This window comes from Dipteris shenzhenensis, chromosome 4, assembly GCF_047967505.1.
Source record: "Dipteris shenzhenensis isolate YYH24624 ecotype China chromosome 4, Dip_SZ_1.0, whole genome shotgun sequence".
In the NCBI taxonomy this organism is placed as follows: domain Eukaryota; kingdom Viridiplantae; phylum Streptophyta; class Polypodiopsida; order Gleicheniales; family Dipteridaceae; genus Dipteris; species Dipteris shenzhenensis.
This window is the reverse complement of record NC_141599.1, coordinates 37,878,953-37,894,204: the sequence shown is the minus strand read 5'-3', so window position 1 is coordinate 37,894,204 and position 15,252 is coordinate 37,878,953. Positions and strand designations below refer to the sequence as shown.

General features: G+C 40.9%; 1 protein-coding gene across 1 annotated transcript in view; it reads right to left on the bottom strand.

Moving 5' to 3' along the window:
* Positions 1-12,082: 12,082 nt before the first annotated feature.
* Positions 12,083-15,252, bottom strand: part of LOC147902816 (uncharacterized) — an 82,860-nt gene continuing 79,690 nt past the window's right edge. The window contains exons 15-16 of the mRNA XM_087373947.1: positions 12,390-12,550; positions 12,083-12,187 (exon numbers count right to left, since the gene is read on the bottom strand). Coding sequence (XP_087230073.1) covers positions 12,083-12,187; positions 12,390-12,550 — 266 coding nt within the window. The remainder of the gene's footprint in view (positions 12,188-12,389; positions 12,551-15,252) is intronic.

Below are 15,252 nucleotides of genomic sequence, written 5' to 3'. Positions count from 1 at the left end.
CTCAAAAAAGATAATGAGTAGGAGAGCTCGACACTGCTCTTTGCTCGCTCCCACCCTTCCAGGTTACAGGCCAGGGAGTGGATGGTCGCCACTCTACTTGGAGACATCACAAGGCACTTGGCACTTCACAGATGTTCATCTGCTTGGGCGAGGTTTTTGTTCCAGATTGTTTTTGACTCCTCGAAGGTAGCACGTACAATGTTGTAGGCTAGCCCGGTAGCATTGGGCTCCAAGAGGATTTTTTTGACCCCTTTTTCTTTGGGGTTTGATCTTGTCGAGGAAGACAACCGGACAATGTCACTCTTCATCAGATTTCTAGGCCTTCCTCTGGTGTGGCATTGATTGCTACATTCCATTGGAGCCGCCTTTAGAGTGGTTACTGAGATCCCCCCTCTCCCTGAGATGCCTACTTTAGCAGCAGAGGCAGTCAGGTTCGACGGGGTACCACGTGTTAGGGTCATTGTCTCTGGCCCTAACATCTCATATGAACACATTATGCTTCAACATCCAGATGGCTCCTTCTTCAGATAGAGAGTCAAGATTGCAAGGAGACAAGATCAGTGTAGGATTTGTAAGACCCTTGGGTACTTTGCCAGAGATTGCCCAAGGAGAAAGAAAAGACCAAAAAGATCCATGGGTGTGCCTCATAGCTTCATCCTACCTAGACCTTCTTCACGACCAGTTCCTATTGCCTCATGCATTGCTAGAACTTCGACTTCATAGCCATGACCATCAGCGTCTTGTCTTGGTACTTCTATAGTGCGGACAAGACAGTCAGCATGTCCTGCTTTGGTCGTCCCCCATTGGGTGCCTGTCAGAGTTGGTGAGCCAGTACCTCAAGCTACCACTGATAGGGTTGCAGACCCATTTGTTCAAGCAGGAGACATCCTTGTCCTGGTTCCATGTGTAGATGAGACTGCTCCTGACCCTGTTTAGATATAGGAGCGCTCATCTAGGGAGAACCTTTCTATAGAGACCCGTGCTTTACTTGAAAATAATGATAAAATTGTGGCTGAGGTCATGCAGTTGTGGCCACATTTTCTACACCTGATAGAGGTAAGGGGGTTATTGGTTCCACTCCTCCTTCCACAAGGCTCCTTCGCACTCCTACGCTAGAGGTACTCCTTCGCACTCCTGCGCCAGAGGTACTTCGTAGGAATTCATTTTTAGTTCTAGTAGACTTGGTTGAATTTGAGGCAGAGGAGGAGTTTGTACCCTCTATGCTTGGGGAGCACATCTTCCAAGACAAAGTTTCCCCCTCAGCAGGGGGTGTGTGCTTTCCCCAGTTGACTTCCCTCCTCTTGATAGGAGGAATTTTTTATAGGAGAGGGCTTTGTCTGCTACCAGGTCAAGTAGGATCTTCCATCCGGCCTCCTCCTCTCACAGATGAGGATTGTCAATTGGAATGTTCAGGTACTCGGGGGTGTACCTCACCGCCGCCGCAAGTAGCTGATTCGTAACCAACTTCATCCAGGTGTTACTGGGGGTCCCATGGACATTTTGATGATTCAGGAACACAAATTGGATGCCAGGGATTTTTTCAAGTCGGGTAAGATTCTTACAGGCCACACTTTTTGGTCACCCGCCTTGGGCACCAAGGGAGGTACTTGCATTTTTGTTTCTTCTTCTATACTCCCCTTGGTGATTAAACACGGGATCATAGTCCCTTCTGAAGCTCCAATGGATTATACTTTTGATTGATGGGCATAAGGTTGGTCTCTTAAACCTTTATGCACCCAATTCTAGAGGGGATTGTGTTCTTTTTTGGAAGGAACTACTCTCTTGGTAAGATATTGTAGATGCTTGGATTATAGGGGGCGCTTTCAACATGGTTGAAATGCCCTTAGAAAAAGGGGTGGTAGGGAAGATGGCATTCACTCTCTAGAGATAGCAGTGTGGGATGCCTTCCTTTTTCAGTACAATGGCAGGGATGCTTGGCATGATGGCGCTTTTCACAATCAACCACAGACTCTCCTATTTTCTTGGTCGAATAGGAGATTGCAGATGCCTATACATGCACGGATTGATAGATTTTATGTGGATGATTGGGCTCTTGACAAAGGTGGTATTGTTTGCATTGTAGGTGGGGTGTCCACTTCAGATCATTTTCTAATGATTTTGATGTTTCAGATCCCCATGTGAGGTGCCGCTCTACCAATGTTAGGATTCCAGATTCTTTCTATGCAGAGGAGGGCGGCATTATAGAGATAGTGTTGAGGACCTGGGCATCTCACTTGTAGTATGGGCAACTCTTTGATATCAGTGACTTTTATCTTTCAGTTGCTCGTATCAGAAGGGGTGAGATCCTCAGGCATGAGATAGGTATCTGCCAGCAGTTGCCTACCCTCCAAAGGGAGGAGCAGAAGAGGCCTACAGATGCTTTGATTCAAGAGCACCTTGCTATAGCAAGGGCTCAGTAGTAGTCACTTTTAGATTAGAGAGCAGAGTATGCCTTTCATGCCAAAGAGTCATTTGGACACAAAAGGGAGGTAGGGTCAACAAGTTCTTCTCTACTCTTGGCCCCAGACATAGTAGGGAGAGCATCTCACAGCTTGTTGACTTAGGCGGAGTTATTCAGACACATGGATCATCATGGCAGGCCACTTGGAGTGTCACATTCTATCTAGTGGTCTAGATGGGAGAGGGGACCTACCTCTATTGTAGGTGCTTGGTAGGCCTTTATGAGACTTCCAGAGGATCAAATACTTTTAGCAGTTGGCCACCTCAGAGGGAGTGCACTTAGGATACAATAGATACAGGCAGCCATTCTGCCAGAATGGATTGACACAGATGACATGCCGCTTACAAAGTCCACTTGGTGGGGAGTGTTTTTAGGGACGGGCATTCCATTATAGATCATTGCATTGTAGGATGCACATGAGGATACCCATCTCTGATTTTCAATTGGGAGGCAAACTTATCAGATCTTCTGATGATATTCTTTTGGAGGTTGCATTTTAGCTTGTTAAGATTGCAATATTCATGGAGTGGGGTAGGGATTCACAGTGGTATCTTGACCCTGATCCTATTCTCCTTGCACTGGGGTCTTGGAGACTCTGGCTGTATGATGGTTCCCATATCAGGTTCTTGTAGTGGGACCTAGGGGAGTGGGAATGGATTGATGAGGGGCATCGAGAGAAGAGCTTTCCCTTCTTTCGCTACACAGTTAGAAATGCCCAGAGGTTTCAGCTCAGTAGTAGAGGTTGAGGCCCTCTAGATTGCCACATTGGGATAGTTTTCTTTGGGAGTGCAGATAGGTGAGGACGATCTGGAAAGATGTTGCTAGGATTTTTTGCATCTTTCATACAACACCTTTCTATATGACCTGAGGTTTAGTGGCTTGGTTATCTCTTACTGGCCCACAGGTGTTTTTCGAGGGACATGATCCATATCCAGCTTTCATTGTATGACAACACCCAGTGGAGTCTAGTTCCCTCCAGGATGTTCCCCTTAGTCCTTTTAGATCTGTTCATGCCTCAGTAGACACATCTTGGGAGATTTTGGCTAGCATTGCAGCTTGGCATATTTGGAGATCCAGGTGTACAGAGGCGCTGGACGGTATCTAGGTTCACCCTTCCCAGACTATGGCCAGTATTTGGACTGACATAGTACACACTCTGATGGCCATTTGGGCGAGCATGTAGGGATCCTCTAGAGTGGCCACTACTAGGAGAGTTACTTTTTTTAGAGTTTGGCGGGGATCTCCTTTCTTCTTTGAGTTTCCTTCAGGGTTGAGATGGCATTTTCAGCCTCCGCCTTGGTTCTTTATTAGCTCACTTTGAGCTATTTTTTCCTCTTGCATTGCATGATGTACTCTCGCATTTGAGCTTGCTCTCGCAGTTTTCATTCATACTTAATGAAGTAATTTTCTTGAAAAAAAAAAGAGGGAGGGCCAACCCTTTTCCTTTTAGCACTCTCCTTCTCTTTACAACCAAAGGCTCTTGGGCCCGTAGGGTGCCAAGGCATATTGCTATTTTTTCCATCTCTCCCTACTAGCAAAAATAGCGCTTGTGTATTAGAGTGCTTGGGACAAACTTGGCATTAGGAGGTGGTCCTAACTGGTTCCCAAATAGCACTTGTGCTGGCCTCGCGCCTCCAAGGCTTAAGGGATTTGGGGCTCAAACTCCTTGAATGCCCTCATGCCTTAAGTCCCCCGTGAATGAGGCTCAAAACCTAGAGTGGCAAGGCTTAGCTTCCGCGAGACACTTAAGAGCAGCTTGTAGCTGGAACATATAACCTATGTACGCTGCTTGCACTCTTTTGCCTCAGGGTATTTGGGGATCAAACTTTATGAGCTTTGTACTCTTTCCATTGCTATTTCCATTGATGTAGATCTAAAATGTGCACGTTGCCTACAATCGTTGGCCTTGGAGTGCCAGTTGGAACCTACAATCTATGCATGTTGCCTAGACGCTTTGGCCTCGGGATATTTGTGGATCAAACTCTCTGAGTTTGAGCTGTACTCCTTCCATGGGCACATTACCTTGCATGGTATTTGGGGATCAAACTCCCTAAGCTTGTATGTTGAAGTAGATCATGAAGCCTAATCACCTCTAATCACTAATTACCCTACATTCGAATTGTACATTCGAATTGTACTCTGTGGATGTTATGTATGTTCTATGATACTTGTAGAATGTGGTATCCTCAAGGCATGTGAGCCTTCCATAATGGATGCATGACAATGTCATGGTTTTTTGAGATCATTCGTTGATGTAGTGCTGGAGGAGATGAGTCGACATAGTGAATAGACTCGCTCCTTGTGATTACTAGGATCTTTGCGCAACCTTTGTTTGTGACATTGGTTTTAATAGGAGTTTCAATTTCAATGTGTCAAGATTTTGCAACCCCAATCATGGTGCATCCTCTGGCCGAATGATTAATTTTCCCATTGGCTGTGCCTTCATTCCGTATTTGAGAAGGTGGTGTGATAGAGTTCATCACACGTTGTATGTTCATGTGGGATCCCCACAAGAGTAGCAGTACTGGATGGTAAGGAACAACGTTTCGATGCTCGAATGCAAGACGGAAGAAAAGCCATCTTTGTGTATGGGGATCAAGGATAGGTTTAGGGGTTAGCTATACTTGAAAGGAAATTGATACTTACATGAATGATGTGCAGATCCTGTGTAGCAGCTTCTTTGGCAAATATGTTGTAGCTACTACTGTTTCGAGAATACTAGATTGCACATATTATGTCAGGACAGATGTAGGTTGGACAAGTAATCATGACTTTGAGCTATCCTTAAGCTATAGAATTGTATCACAAATGATCAACAAGTGATCAAAATTACACATTTCTCTATGTCCCATGCTCTTAGAGCATCGTAGAGTAGCCATAGATCCAAAAACTACGGGTTATGTAATCAATACTAAGTTGGAGATTCAATAGGAGCAAGTCATGGACCAAAACACTACACAAAACCTCTCAAAAAAAGGTAAGGGTTTTGTACTGGATGAATTACAAATAATTTATAGTGTTTATCTTTGACATCTACTGGTCCATGTGGTGTGGAGGAGAGCTTAAGTAATAGAAATTTTGACTAGTAGGTGCATGATGTCATCATGCAGTTATGTGGTTGTACCCGATTTTCTTTCCATTGTAACATATGAAAAATGTTGAAATATTTGCAAATACTTGACATTATTTTGACACAACAATAAGATAAGTGGTGGTATGTGGCTTGAATTGCACTCATAGAGACATTTCTAAAAGAGGTTTTAGAAGAAATGCTAGATGTGACAATAAGTGAGATGCAAGAAATTACTTTTGATGCTCTTCCTATTCAACCAAGTGTGGCTGGTGACTAATAGATCACTTCCAATGCTCCTCCCATTCACCTAAGTGGTAGACTAACAAATCACATCCAATAGGTATGAGATGTAAGAAATGACTTTCAATGATCCGCCAATTCAACTAATTTTGGCAGACCAACAAACCACTTCCAATGGCTATGAGATCAACAAATCACTTCCAATGGCTATGAGACTAACAATAAAGCATGAATAAAGTTGTAGCTTAGATGTGAATTCTCCAATCTAGTCATGGGAAACCTATGGAGTCAAGTGTGTAAGGTCATTATCCATCATGCCTATAATAGTAGAAAAGATCTTACACAAAGTATGATGTGGTCATGCCAGATGGGCTCATTAACAGAAGTAAGGTTGATTCCCTTGCCTTGTTTTGCAAGTAATGGAGGATCTTGTAGGTGGACTTAAGACCCACGTTTCCATGACCAAGCAGTGAGCATGTTTGGAGCTACCATGTAGGTGGACTCAAGGGCCACTCGTCTATGACCAAGGGATGACCAAGCTGTGGTGAGCATGTCTTGTAGGTGGACTCAAGGCCCACCCAACTATGACCAAGCTGTGAGCACATTAAGAACTACTTGTAAAGGTGCCTTTAGAATTTGTTGTCAATAATATATAGATAAGGTAGCACATTGCAACTAAAATAGTGCCCATAGAGTGACCCAACGCCAAAGTGTTAATTGCTAAACATATAAAAAAGGTGGGAAGACATATAAAATTGCATGAGGGTAAAAGCAAGACCAACCCTCTTGCTATAAAAAATCAAAAGTTTTTTAAAGCAACTTCATCATTTGACTTCATATCAATGGAAAGGGTAGCATAAGTTTTGAATGCACGCTTCATGAGTTCTTGACGTGTTTGATAGTTTTGTTTATTTGTTGAGATCATGAGATTTGACTAATGTTCCACCTTACATGAATTTAATGTTATTATATCTATTGAATGCATTCATGGTATAAGCCTATATATCTCAAAGATAGGTTTTTAAAAAAAGTCTAAAGATCATGATCTCTGACTAATTTTACACTTTGCCTATATTTTCTTTTGTTGTATCTATGAACACATGCATGGTACAAGGGTAGATATCTTAAACATAGGCATTTTTCCTAGCATATCAAATACTAAGTTAATAACCTTTGCATGACAATCAAAGTCTATGCCTCATACTTTAGATGGGTTGGGAGAATGCAAGTCCTTATTGCATTCTCAAAGTACTCAAAAAATATTGGGTGGGTCATGAGAATTCAATCCATCTTTTAAGGAGGACATTATGGTGTGAGTTATTTGTGTGAACAATAAAGCATGGATAAAGAAAAGCATCAAAGCAAAAACCAAAGACTACGAATGTTGCAGAATCAGTATAGTCCCATCAATGTGACATATAACATGCTAGAGTATATACCATTAAAAAATTGCATCGTAAAAAATTATTTGATGGGAATTAAAAATTATTATGATTTAGACAAGTTAATATCAGATTTAACTCTATCTTTAAAAAGGGTTCAAACCATGAAATCAATTGAAAACCTTGTATGATAGTATGTGGTGATGAATATGTTGATTAAAAAATAGAACATTGTATGACGTATCAATTTCCACATTGATATATCCATTTATGAATGGTGGCTGCAAATCCTTCCCTTGAAAAGGATATGAATGCTACCTCATGATCGATCTTATCCACACATGGAGACGCATTATCCTCCTTCATATGCTTTCTTCTTTATGCACTCTACAGCTAAAAACTACAACTACATTCTGTAACGCACATAAATAGAGTATTCCTAAAGATAAAAATGGATACATATCATTTGGTTGCACTATGGTACATGACCTTGAAATTGATTTGGACCTTGTACATGTATTTGGCATGAACCTTGTCACAGTGTTGCTTTATGTTGTGGCCCTCTTTTTGGATATATTTATGATGCTCCTCCAAGTAGTATATACCAAATCATGAGGTAGCTAAATCACATCACCCCCATGACTTAGCTATCTCAATGCCTTGATAGGCTGTCTACATGCCCTATCTCGTACAGTTACGCTGTCTGGCCCAAGTGTTGATTTATGGTTGTAGGCCTCTTTATGATACATGTTAATGCACTATCTACCAAATCGTTCCATTATGAGGTAGCCAAATCACATCACCCGTTGACTTAGCCAAACCACATCAGATATTGAATTAGCTATCTTAGCACCCTGACAAGATATCTCAGTGCCCTAACTAGTTGCAACTTCTCCTAGCAAAGTTTTGAGCCAAGATATAATCTTGTGCATCCCTAAGTGTGCAGATGAGGTTCGATGTCTTCATATGTAAGTTTGGGCTCCATGCTATCTCAACGCCCTAAGATGCTATCCTAGCACTTGAGCTTGCTTTTGGCTTGCTTGTTGGTGACATGAACTTATGTATATACTCCTAGTAGTATGTCTACCTTGTATACTTGATTGGGGAGTGATTTGAATAGTGCAAGTGGGGTTCAAGATGAATTAGCTTCTATCTTGTTGGTGACATGAACTTATGTAGATACTCCTAGTAGTATGTCTAGCTTAAATACTTGACTGGGGAGTGATTTGAATAGTGCAAGTGAGGTTTTCCTTGATCTAGGATGAATTAGCTTCTATCTTACGATGATGACGTGTTGAGGATCCTATGTGATACCAATGACTGATGTGAAGTGCCAAGGATACTTCTTAGGTTGTATTAAGAGTGTAGACATTGATAGATACCTTATGCTTGACCTTAGAGTTTCACCAAAGTGCATTGAGATGGGCCTATCTTGAGGTAGGCAAGGCAAGGTTGGGTGTCAAGTTTTGGTACCCAAATTTGAGTGTTGCCTTCATAGTACCCTTGGGACTGTAACAATACTTTGGCTGCCATTTAGGTTGCCACCTTTGCATGTGTGCTACTTGTTTCCTTGAAGGGCCTTTTTGGAAAGAGATTGTGTATTTGAGATAGTGGGTGACTGATGAAGGGAAACACGTGGAATCCATAGTTGTTGTGCTTCATCAAGGTAATCTTGCAGTAGATCCTTCCTTCTGCACACATTTGTGTGCTTTTTTCCTCTTTGTTTGCACCTGCTTGTGATGGGGCCATGGTTGTTGAGCTCAATGTGGCAGTTGAGGTTGATTGCAAGGAGACTACTTCCACAAGAGGTATGGCCAGGGTACTTTTGGCCTCTTTGCAAAGAGACACCACCGAGTTGTGATCATTATTTGTTAGTGTGGCTGTTCTTTGTCACTAACAATTGATAATTGACACTCCAACACCATGATCTAACCAAATTGACCTCTTCTTCAATTGTTTCACTGAGTATGATAAAGAATTCACTTTCAACCACTTGGTTATTAACAAAAACTTGAGGTGCAACATAACACATGGTGTGCAAAACATGGTTATTAATGGCTCTAATTCCTCTATAAGAGTAGGGATAAGAGATAGCTATTGTAGAAATTTCCATACATCTTGTACGATGAAGTTATGACTTGCACCTAGATAAAACAATGCACATAATCCATGGTGTGTAGAACATGGTTAATAATGGCTCTAATTCCTTTGCTGAAGTAGGGTGAAGACATAGCTATTAGACTTTTCCATACGTCTTACATGAGTTGGCCATAGTAGGTTTTTACAGCTGTCATACTCGAGCAAGAATTAACCTATGCTTGACTTTATAAATGTTGTGTTGCCTCTGAGCGCGCTCTTTGATAAAACAGTTGAAGTCTTTGATAGCCTTATCATACGTGAGACGATATGTTGTATAGGTTGCAAATCTTCCCAGTGCATAGAGTGTGAAGTAAATACTTCATCTGCCCCAGTTTGCCGATAGACCCTGTAATGGGCATCTCCTCCATACTCGAAATGTGATGCAAAACTTCCATCGTGGGCATTGCAACTAGGAGACCCTCAACCAACACAATTGGCTCGACTTTCACTATTTGCTCCATCTACACCTCGTTATTTGCCATCTCCGTTGAAATTCAGACCTACACCGAAACATCTTTAAAATTGTAGTTCGTATGTTTGACTTGCTCGATGCTTGATGCTCAACTTCTAAGTATAGCATGAGAAGGGTGTGAGCCGTGACCCCTTCTGACACACCACACACACGAGAGAGAGAGAGAGAGAGAGAGAGAGAGAGAGAGTCTATTAACTTTCACTGGAGACCAAAAGGTCTACGAGACAACAAGAAACCCTCTAGTACATTTACTTTAGAGAGGGCACATGGCAGCTCCCAAGGATTGCAAACACAACCCCCATTATTTTAGAGTACCTACATAATAGTCCAAAAAAGTAAACAGCCATACATTAGTTTGAGACCGAGTCTTTTGATTTTGATTTAAACTCTTTGACTAGGGCTACACCTTCACGGTAAACTGCTCATTTTCCATCCTTTCTAGTAGCCCTGACTTCAGCTAATTCAATTGCCTTATTCTTGAGTTGAGCTTGTGTAAGCTCCTCTGTTGTCCATACTTTGGTATCCTTCAACTTGTAAGATTGTCGAAGAAGCTTGATCCGCATGTCTTGACTTCAATGTAAGGATTGCATGACCTTTATAGTGCATAATAGAAGCTGGCCTGGAGTTATCATCATCATCCACCTATTCAATGTTGGGCAAGCTTGCTTTGATGTTTGTCAATATTTCACTATATGTATCCTCTTTGTACCAGTCTTTTGGGAGTCCCCCTATTCTAATCTTCAATGCATTATCACATCTAGCTTCAATCCCCCTATTCTAATCTTCAATGCATTATCACATCTAGCTTCGTGTGCTTTAATCTCTGCTTGAATATTAGACTTACTTACTTTGGTGTTCACTTCCACAGTCACTTCCTTGTTAGCAGTTTGTACTTCAATGTGAATAAGATCTTTGACTGTAGAGACTAGCTGCAAAGTAGAGGGAAAATCCTTACAAGATTTTATAGCCTCACTACCTACTTACCAGGCCCTTTCAGAATGTGAAGTCAAGCCTTTACTTCTACCAATTCCAATCGTAGCTCTCTCACTACCTACTAGAGATAAAAAAATCTGACCTTGTTGCCCAAGGATGGGTTGTTTTTGAGCCTTCTTGTTGATAATTCCGTGCATATGGAGAAGATGTCATGGCTACAACTATAGAGTACCTAGTCCTGATGGAGGTTAAGGAGTTGAGGGGGACTTCCAGGAGAGGGTAGGCCAATCCATAATTGGATGTCTATTGAACCCCCTAGCTTAACCTAGCCCCGGGTTGGGTTGGGGATTTAGCCCAACTTGAGGTTAGGGTTAGTGTGTTTGCTACTAGCTGAGGTAATTGCTGGCTGAGACAAAGGGCTGATGGGTGGAGGGTTGCTAACAGGCACAAATGATCACATGTATGGATGCAACTCTAGTAGATATACTTGGATAGTTAATAGATAGATGGACATCCCGTGCAAGATGTTCTATTATTAATGTGATCACATAAACAAAGACAAGAAAGATGATTAGGTCACATTTACCCTTTTAACATTAGAAGATTTCTTTGAGAAGTTATCCAACCTAAATAATTAGTCTCTCAAACAGGCCAGTCCGTATGATAACATTGATTTTGATCTCAGGGATAGCTGCTCCCAATAACTATCTTAGAGAGAGAGAGAGGGGGGGGGGCCAGGGCAGGTTAAGAATATTATATTCATTTTCATAACAGAACCAAGTGTCCAAAGAGTACCTAATTCAAGGCTTGAGGACTCAAATCTGGAAATTAGAACTAGAATATAAGCTAGTCCTTTATTTCTTTTTGCAGTTTTTCCCTCTTTTTGCAGGGGCGGGAGGTTTATTTTCATTGCATGATGCAAAGTTGCGAATATTTGTCTAGTATGCTTGCCATAGTATACGAAAAGAGCTTGTAGGGCCTTTCTGGTAGGCCAAGGCTGGATTGTACTCCTGATATTGACTGATTACAGACAATCTAGATGTTGAGGTGTTCAGCGAGGTTCCCAAAATGGGTTGGCCAGCTTAAGAGGCTCATGTGAAAATGAAGCCTCTTAAAGTGTGTTTGAATGTTGAACATCTGTGAAGCAGGTTTATGAAGCAAAAAAGAGTGTCATATTTTCAAGACTATTAACAATCATGTTAGGCCTTTCTGATATCCTATAATGACAGAGATACACTAAAAGAAAGATATATTTCACTCAACAGTTTGAAAGAAAGCAAAGCAGAAATATATAATGATAGTGTGAAAGTATCCATTTAACCATTTTACTGTGTAAGTACCATTGCATAGGAGAATTAGTCATCGTAAACAGAATCATGCTGTCAAAAGTTACAAATCTCACTTTCACATAGGCCTCGTGCTTTTTCCAATTTCCTCCTTAAGATCAGGTTCTTGTTAATCAGTAATTTTCTGTGGTTCTGTTCATTCTGCCAAAAGATCTAGATTAAATAAATATAAAATATGTCTACTTCGTAATTAAAAGTAAGTTATGTGTATGCAACGATTATGATAGCAACTTCTAAGCAACAGAGAAAACTTCTTCCTGTATGAATTTTAAAATTAGAGAGATTTTAGACAAAATTACTCGAGTAATGTTGATTCCTTCAAACGGCCAAAAATAAAAGGAACCTGATAAGCTTGCTCAAATTGGGTTGCTCTATTAAGAGTAGCAATCAGCTCTTGTGACCGTTTTTCCAGAAGCTGCTCACAACCGTGAAGTCTTTGTTGGAGATAAGCACCTTTTGAAACCTCTTCCAACAGAAGTTTTTTTGTACGCATACCTTGCAAAGCTGTCAAAGTGGCAGGCGTTTAAGCTAAACTATCTTTCCCATAGGAAATTAAACCTTTTGTCAAATGTAGCCATACATATCACGTGAAAACTAGTAAAATCAAGAACAGTTTCTCTAATGCAATTAGAATACCAAATTGCAAAACACAGTTTGGGAGCTTTATTGTACAATTTTCTTGCAACCTTACAAAGCCACTTTACACCTATACTTCCTGCTTGTACCTTCAATGTGAACATGGCCTACAATTCTTCTGCTACAGCATCACTGCAATGGCACTATTATAATATCACAATACCAATAGCATCACATGATACAGGTAACCTAGGTGTGGGAAGTTCTAGACTACATATTAAAAGTATTCAAAGACCAGGAGAGAATAAGACCATCATACTATCTGCATGCCAGACTGTAATATCTAAAATAATGCACAACTAGCAAGTAATATATGCTCATCCTTTGCGATAGACGATCCATGGTACCCTGCTTCTTATTTGATCAAGATACACAATTAGAATTTAGCGTGTATGTGTATATTGAAATCAGCATTCTCTTCGAGCCACCTCCCTAATCTGCATCACAAAACGAGTAAGCTATGGGTTTGTGGGTTGGGCACTTGAGGTTATGACAGCTGACGATTTGTTGTCCCACTGAGATATTTGAAAGTCTCTTCACGCCATTCCGACGATGGACAAATGGTTTTGCCATCAACTGGTCAGAAGTCAAACTGTATAGCATATGTCAGGCCACATTGCTATCACATTTACTAGCTACTTCCTGCTTGTATAAAGTCGGATACTTAAAAGGATCACTCTCAAGATTTTATGAATGTAATGACAGTCTTAATGTGTCTGCTATCTCAATGGCATCCAACATCCTGAACTACTCAAGCATAGAGTCAATATAACTTATTTACATAAAAAATATGCCATCCACCGTTTGTTTCTTAGTGGATGTAGAGGCTTCTTGGTCATGCTAACCATGTGGTGCAACATGAATCAGAACATTTGCATATCGACTTGGAGATGCCCCATTCTGCTTACTATTTCCACTTGTGTTGAATAGAAATTCATCAAAGCATGTACATCTTGTGGGATGTTTTCTCACTTGCATTTGTGTCAATATATTCGCTTCCTTTCATTTATTTGTTTAAGCTTCTCATCAAACGTGAGATTTCCATAGGCAATCATCTTACGGGTAACAAGTTTGCAAAGTTTGCATGCTTTCTGTTCTTTAGCATATCAACCATAATGCATTTCTACCCTTTAGTACCAAAACTCTCATTTACCTTTAGGAATACAATGTAAACTGGAGTACCAAAACCCTTGAGATGCTAGAAAGTTGGCTTGTGTCCCTTCCATGCTTCATCCGATGCCATATCATGTAAGGCATTCTTAGATAACCTATTGATCAAGGATATAGATATGCATACTAGGTTTGCTCAAAGTTTGTTGGCAAATCTGTAAACATCTTGGTCGTTGCACTGTGAAATGTCATGCAGTCCTTCATTCAAATACACCATTCTGATATTGAGTCTTCGGCAAGGAAAACCATGTGTGGACACACAAGTGTTGGTAGAATTCAGTAAATGATTTTGAGATATATTCCCTTCCATTGTCGGATCGAAGGCATTTAATTCTACGATTTGTCTGAGCTTGTTCCAAAGTCTTAAATTTCCAAGCAACTGAGACCTCTTCAACGTGACGTAGACAAATACTTTCTGAATGGGATCATCTATGAAAGCAACAGCATTTGCTACATGCCAATGATGACAAATCTGTCATATAGCTTGCTATGTCACTGTGCATCTATTCTAGATGCCATTTGGTCCATGTAGCTTAAATTTTGAGAAATGGTTCATGGTGTTGGTTACCATAAAGGCAAGTCCTTTAACCATGTCCAGCTTTAAGCATTTGCATAGACCCAAAGAGAAGAGGTCAAACCGTTGCTGCCATAAATTGTGGTTATGTGCTATCATGTACATGGGGGTGCTACTAGAAGCTTATAAAAAATGCCTTCTCTGATGTGATGTCGAATCATCCCTTCAGAGACAATGGCATCAATCTCTATGGTTGAATCATTCTATGTTGATTGATTTAGAGTGCCTGACTGATACAGGGTACACAAAATATTGGACTCTTTAAGTATTAAGGTGAACTGTTGTTTTGACCTTTTGACAAATCTATTGTTGTGACCTTTTGGTATATCTAGCAAGAAATATTTTTAAAGCAAGCTAGCACAAGAGACACCTAAGTATATTGCCTACTGCACCAAATACTTCTCATCCATGATGTCGTTCTTCAAGGTCTTGGGGTTCACCCAAAGTGCAGATATAAAGATCATGGCGGACTTTCCAAGGATTTGCCTCACATGTCAAAATGCAAGCAGCCTTTAAACTCTTAGCATTATTGCTTCTTGCCGAGTACCGAGCCAAGAAATGCAATCCCTCTGATCATGAAGCAATAGCCTGATGTAGACATTTGGTATCGATACCACCTGAAAATCTAAATCACAATAGCCACCACCGAGTGTGGCTCATATCTTATATATGATGCTGTAGTTTTGCATGCATGTGATGCGACTTAACATCTCCTATACCCGCCCCATAGTGTGACCATCCTAGGCTTAGTAGAGTTTTGGCCCACTAGCCAATTGCAAAACCAATTCCACACCGCGTATCATACATATAAGGAGGCTTCCAATCA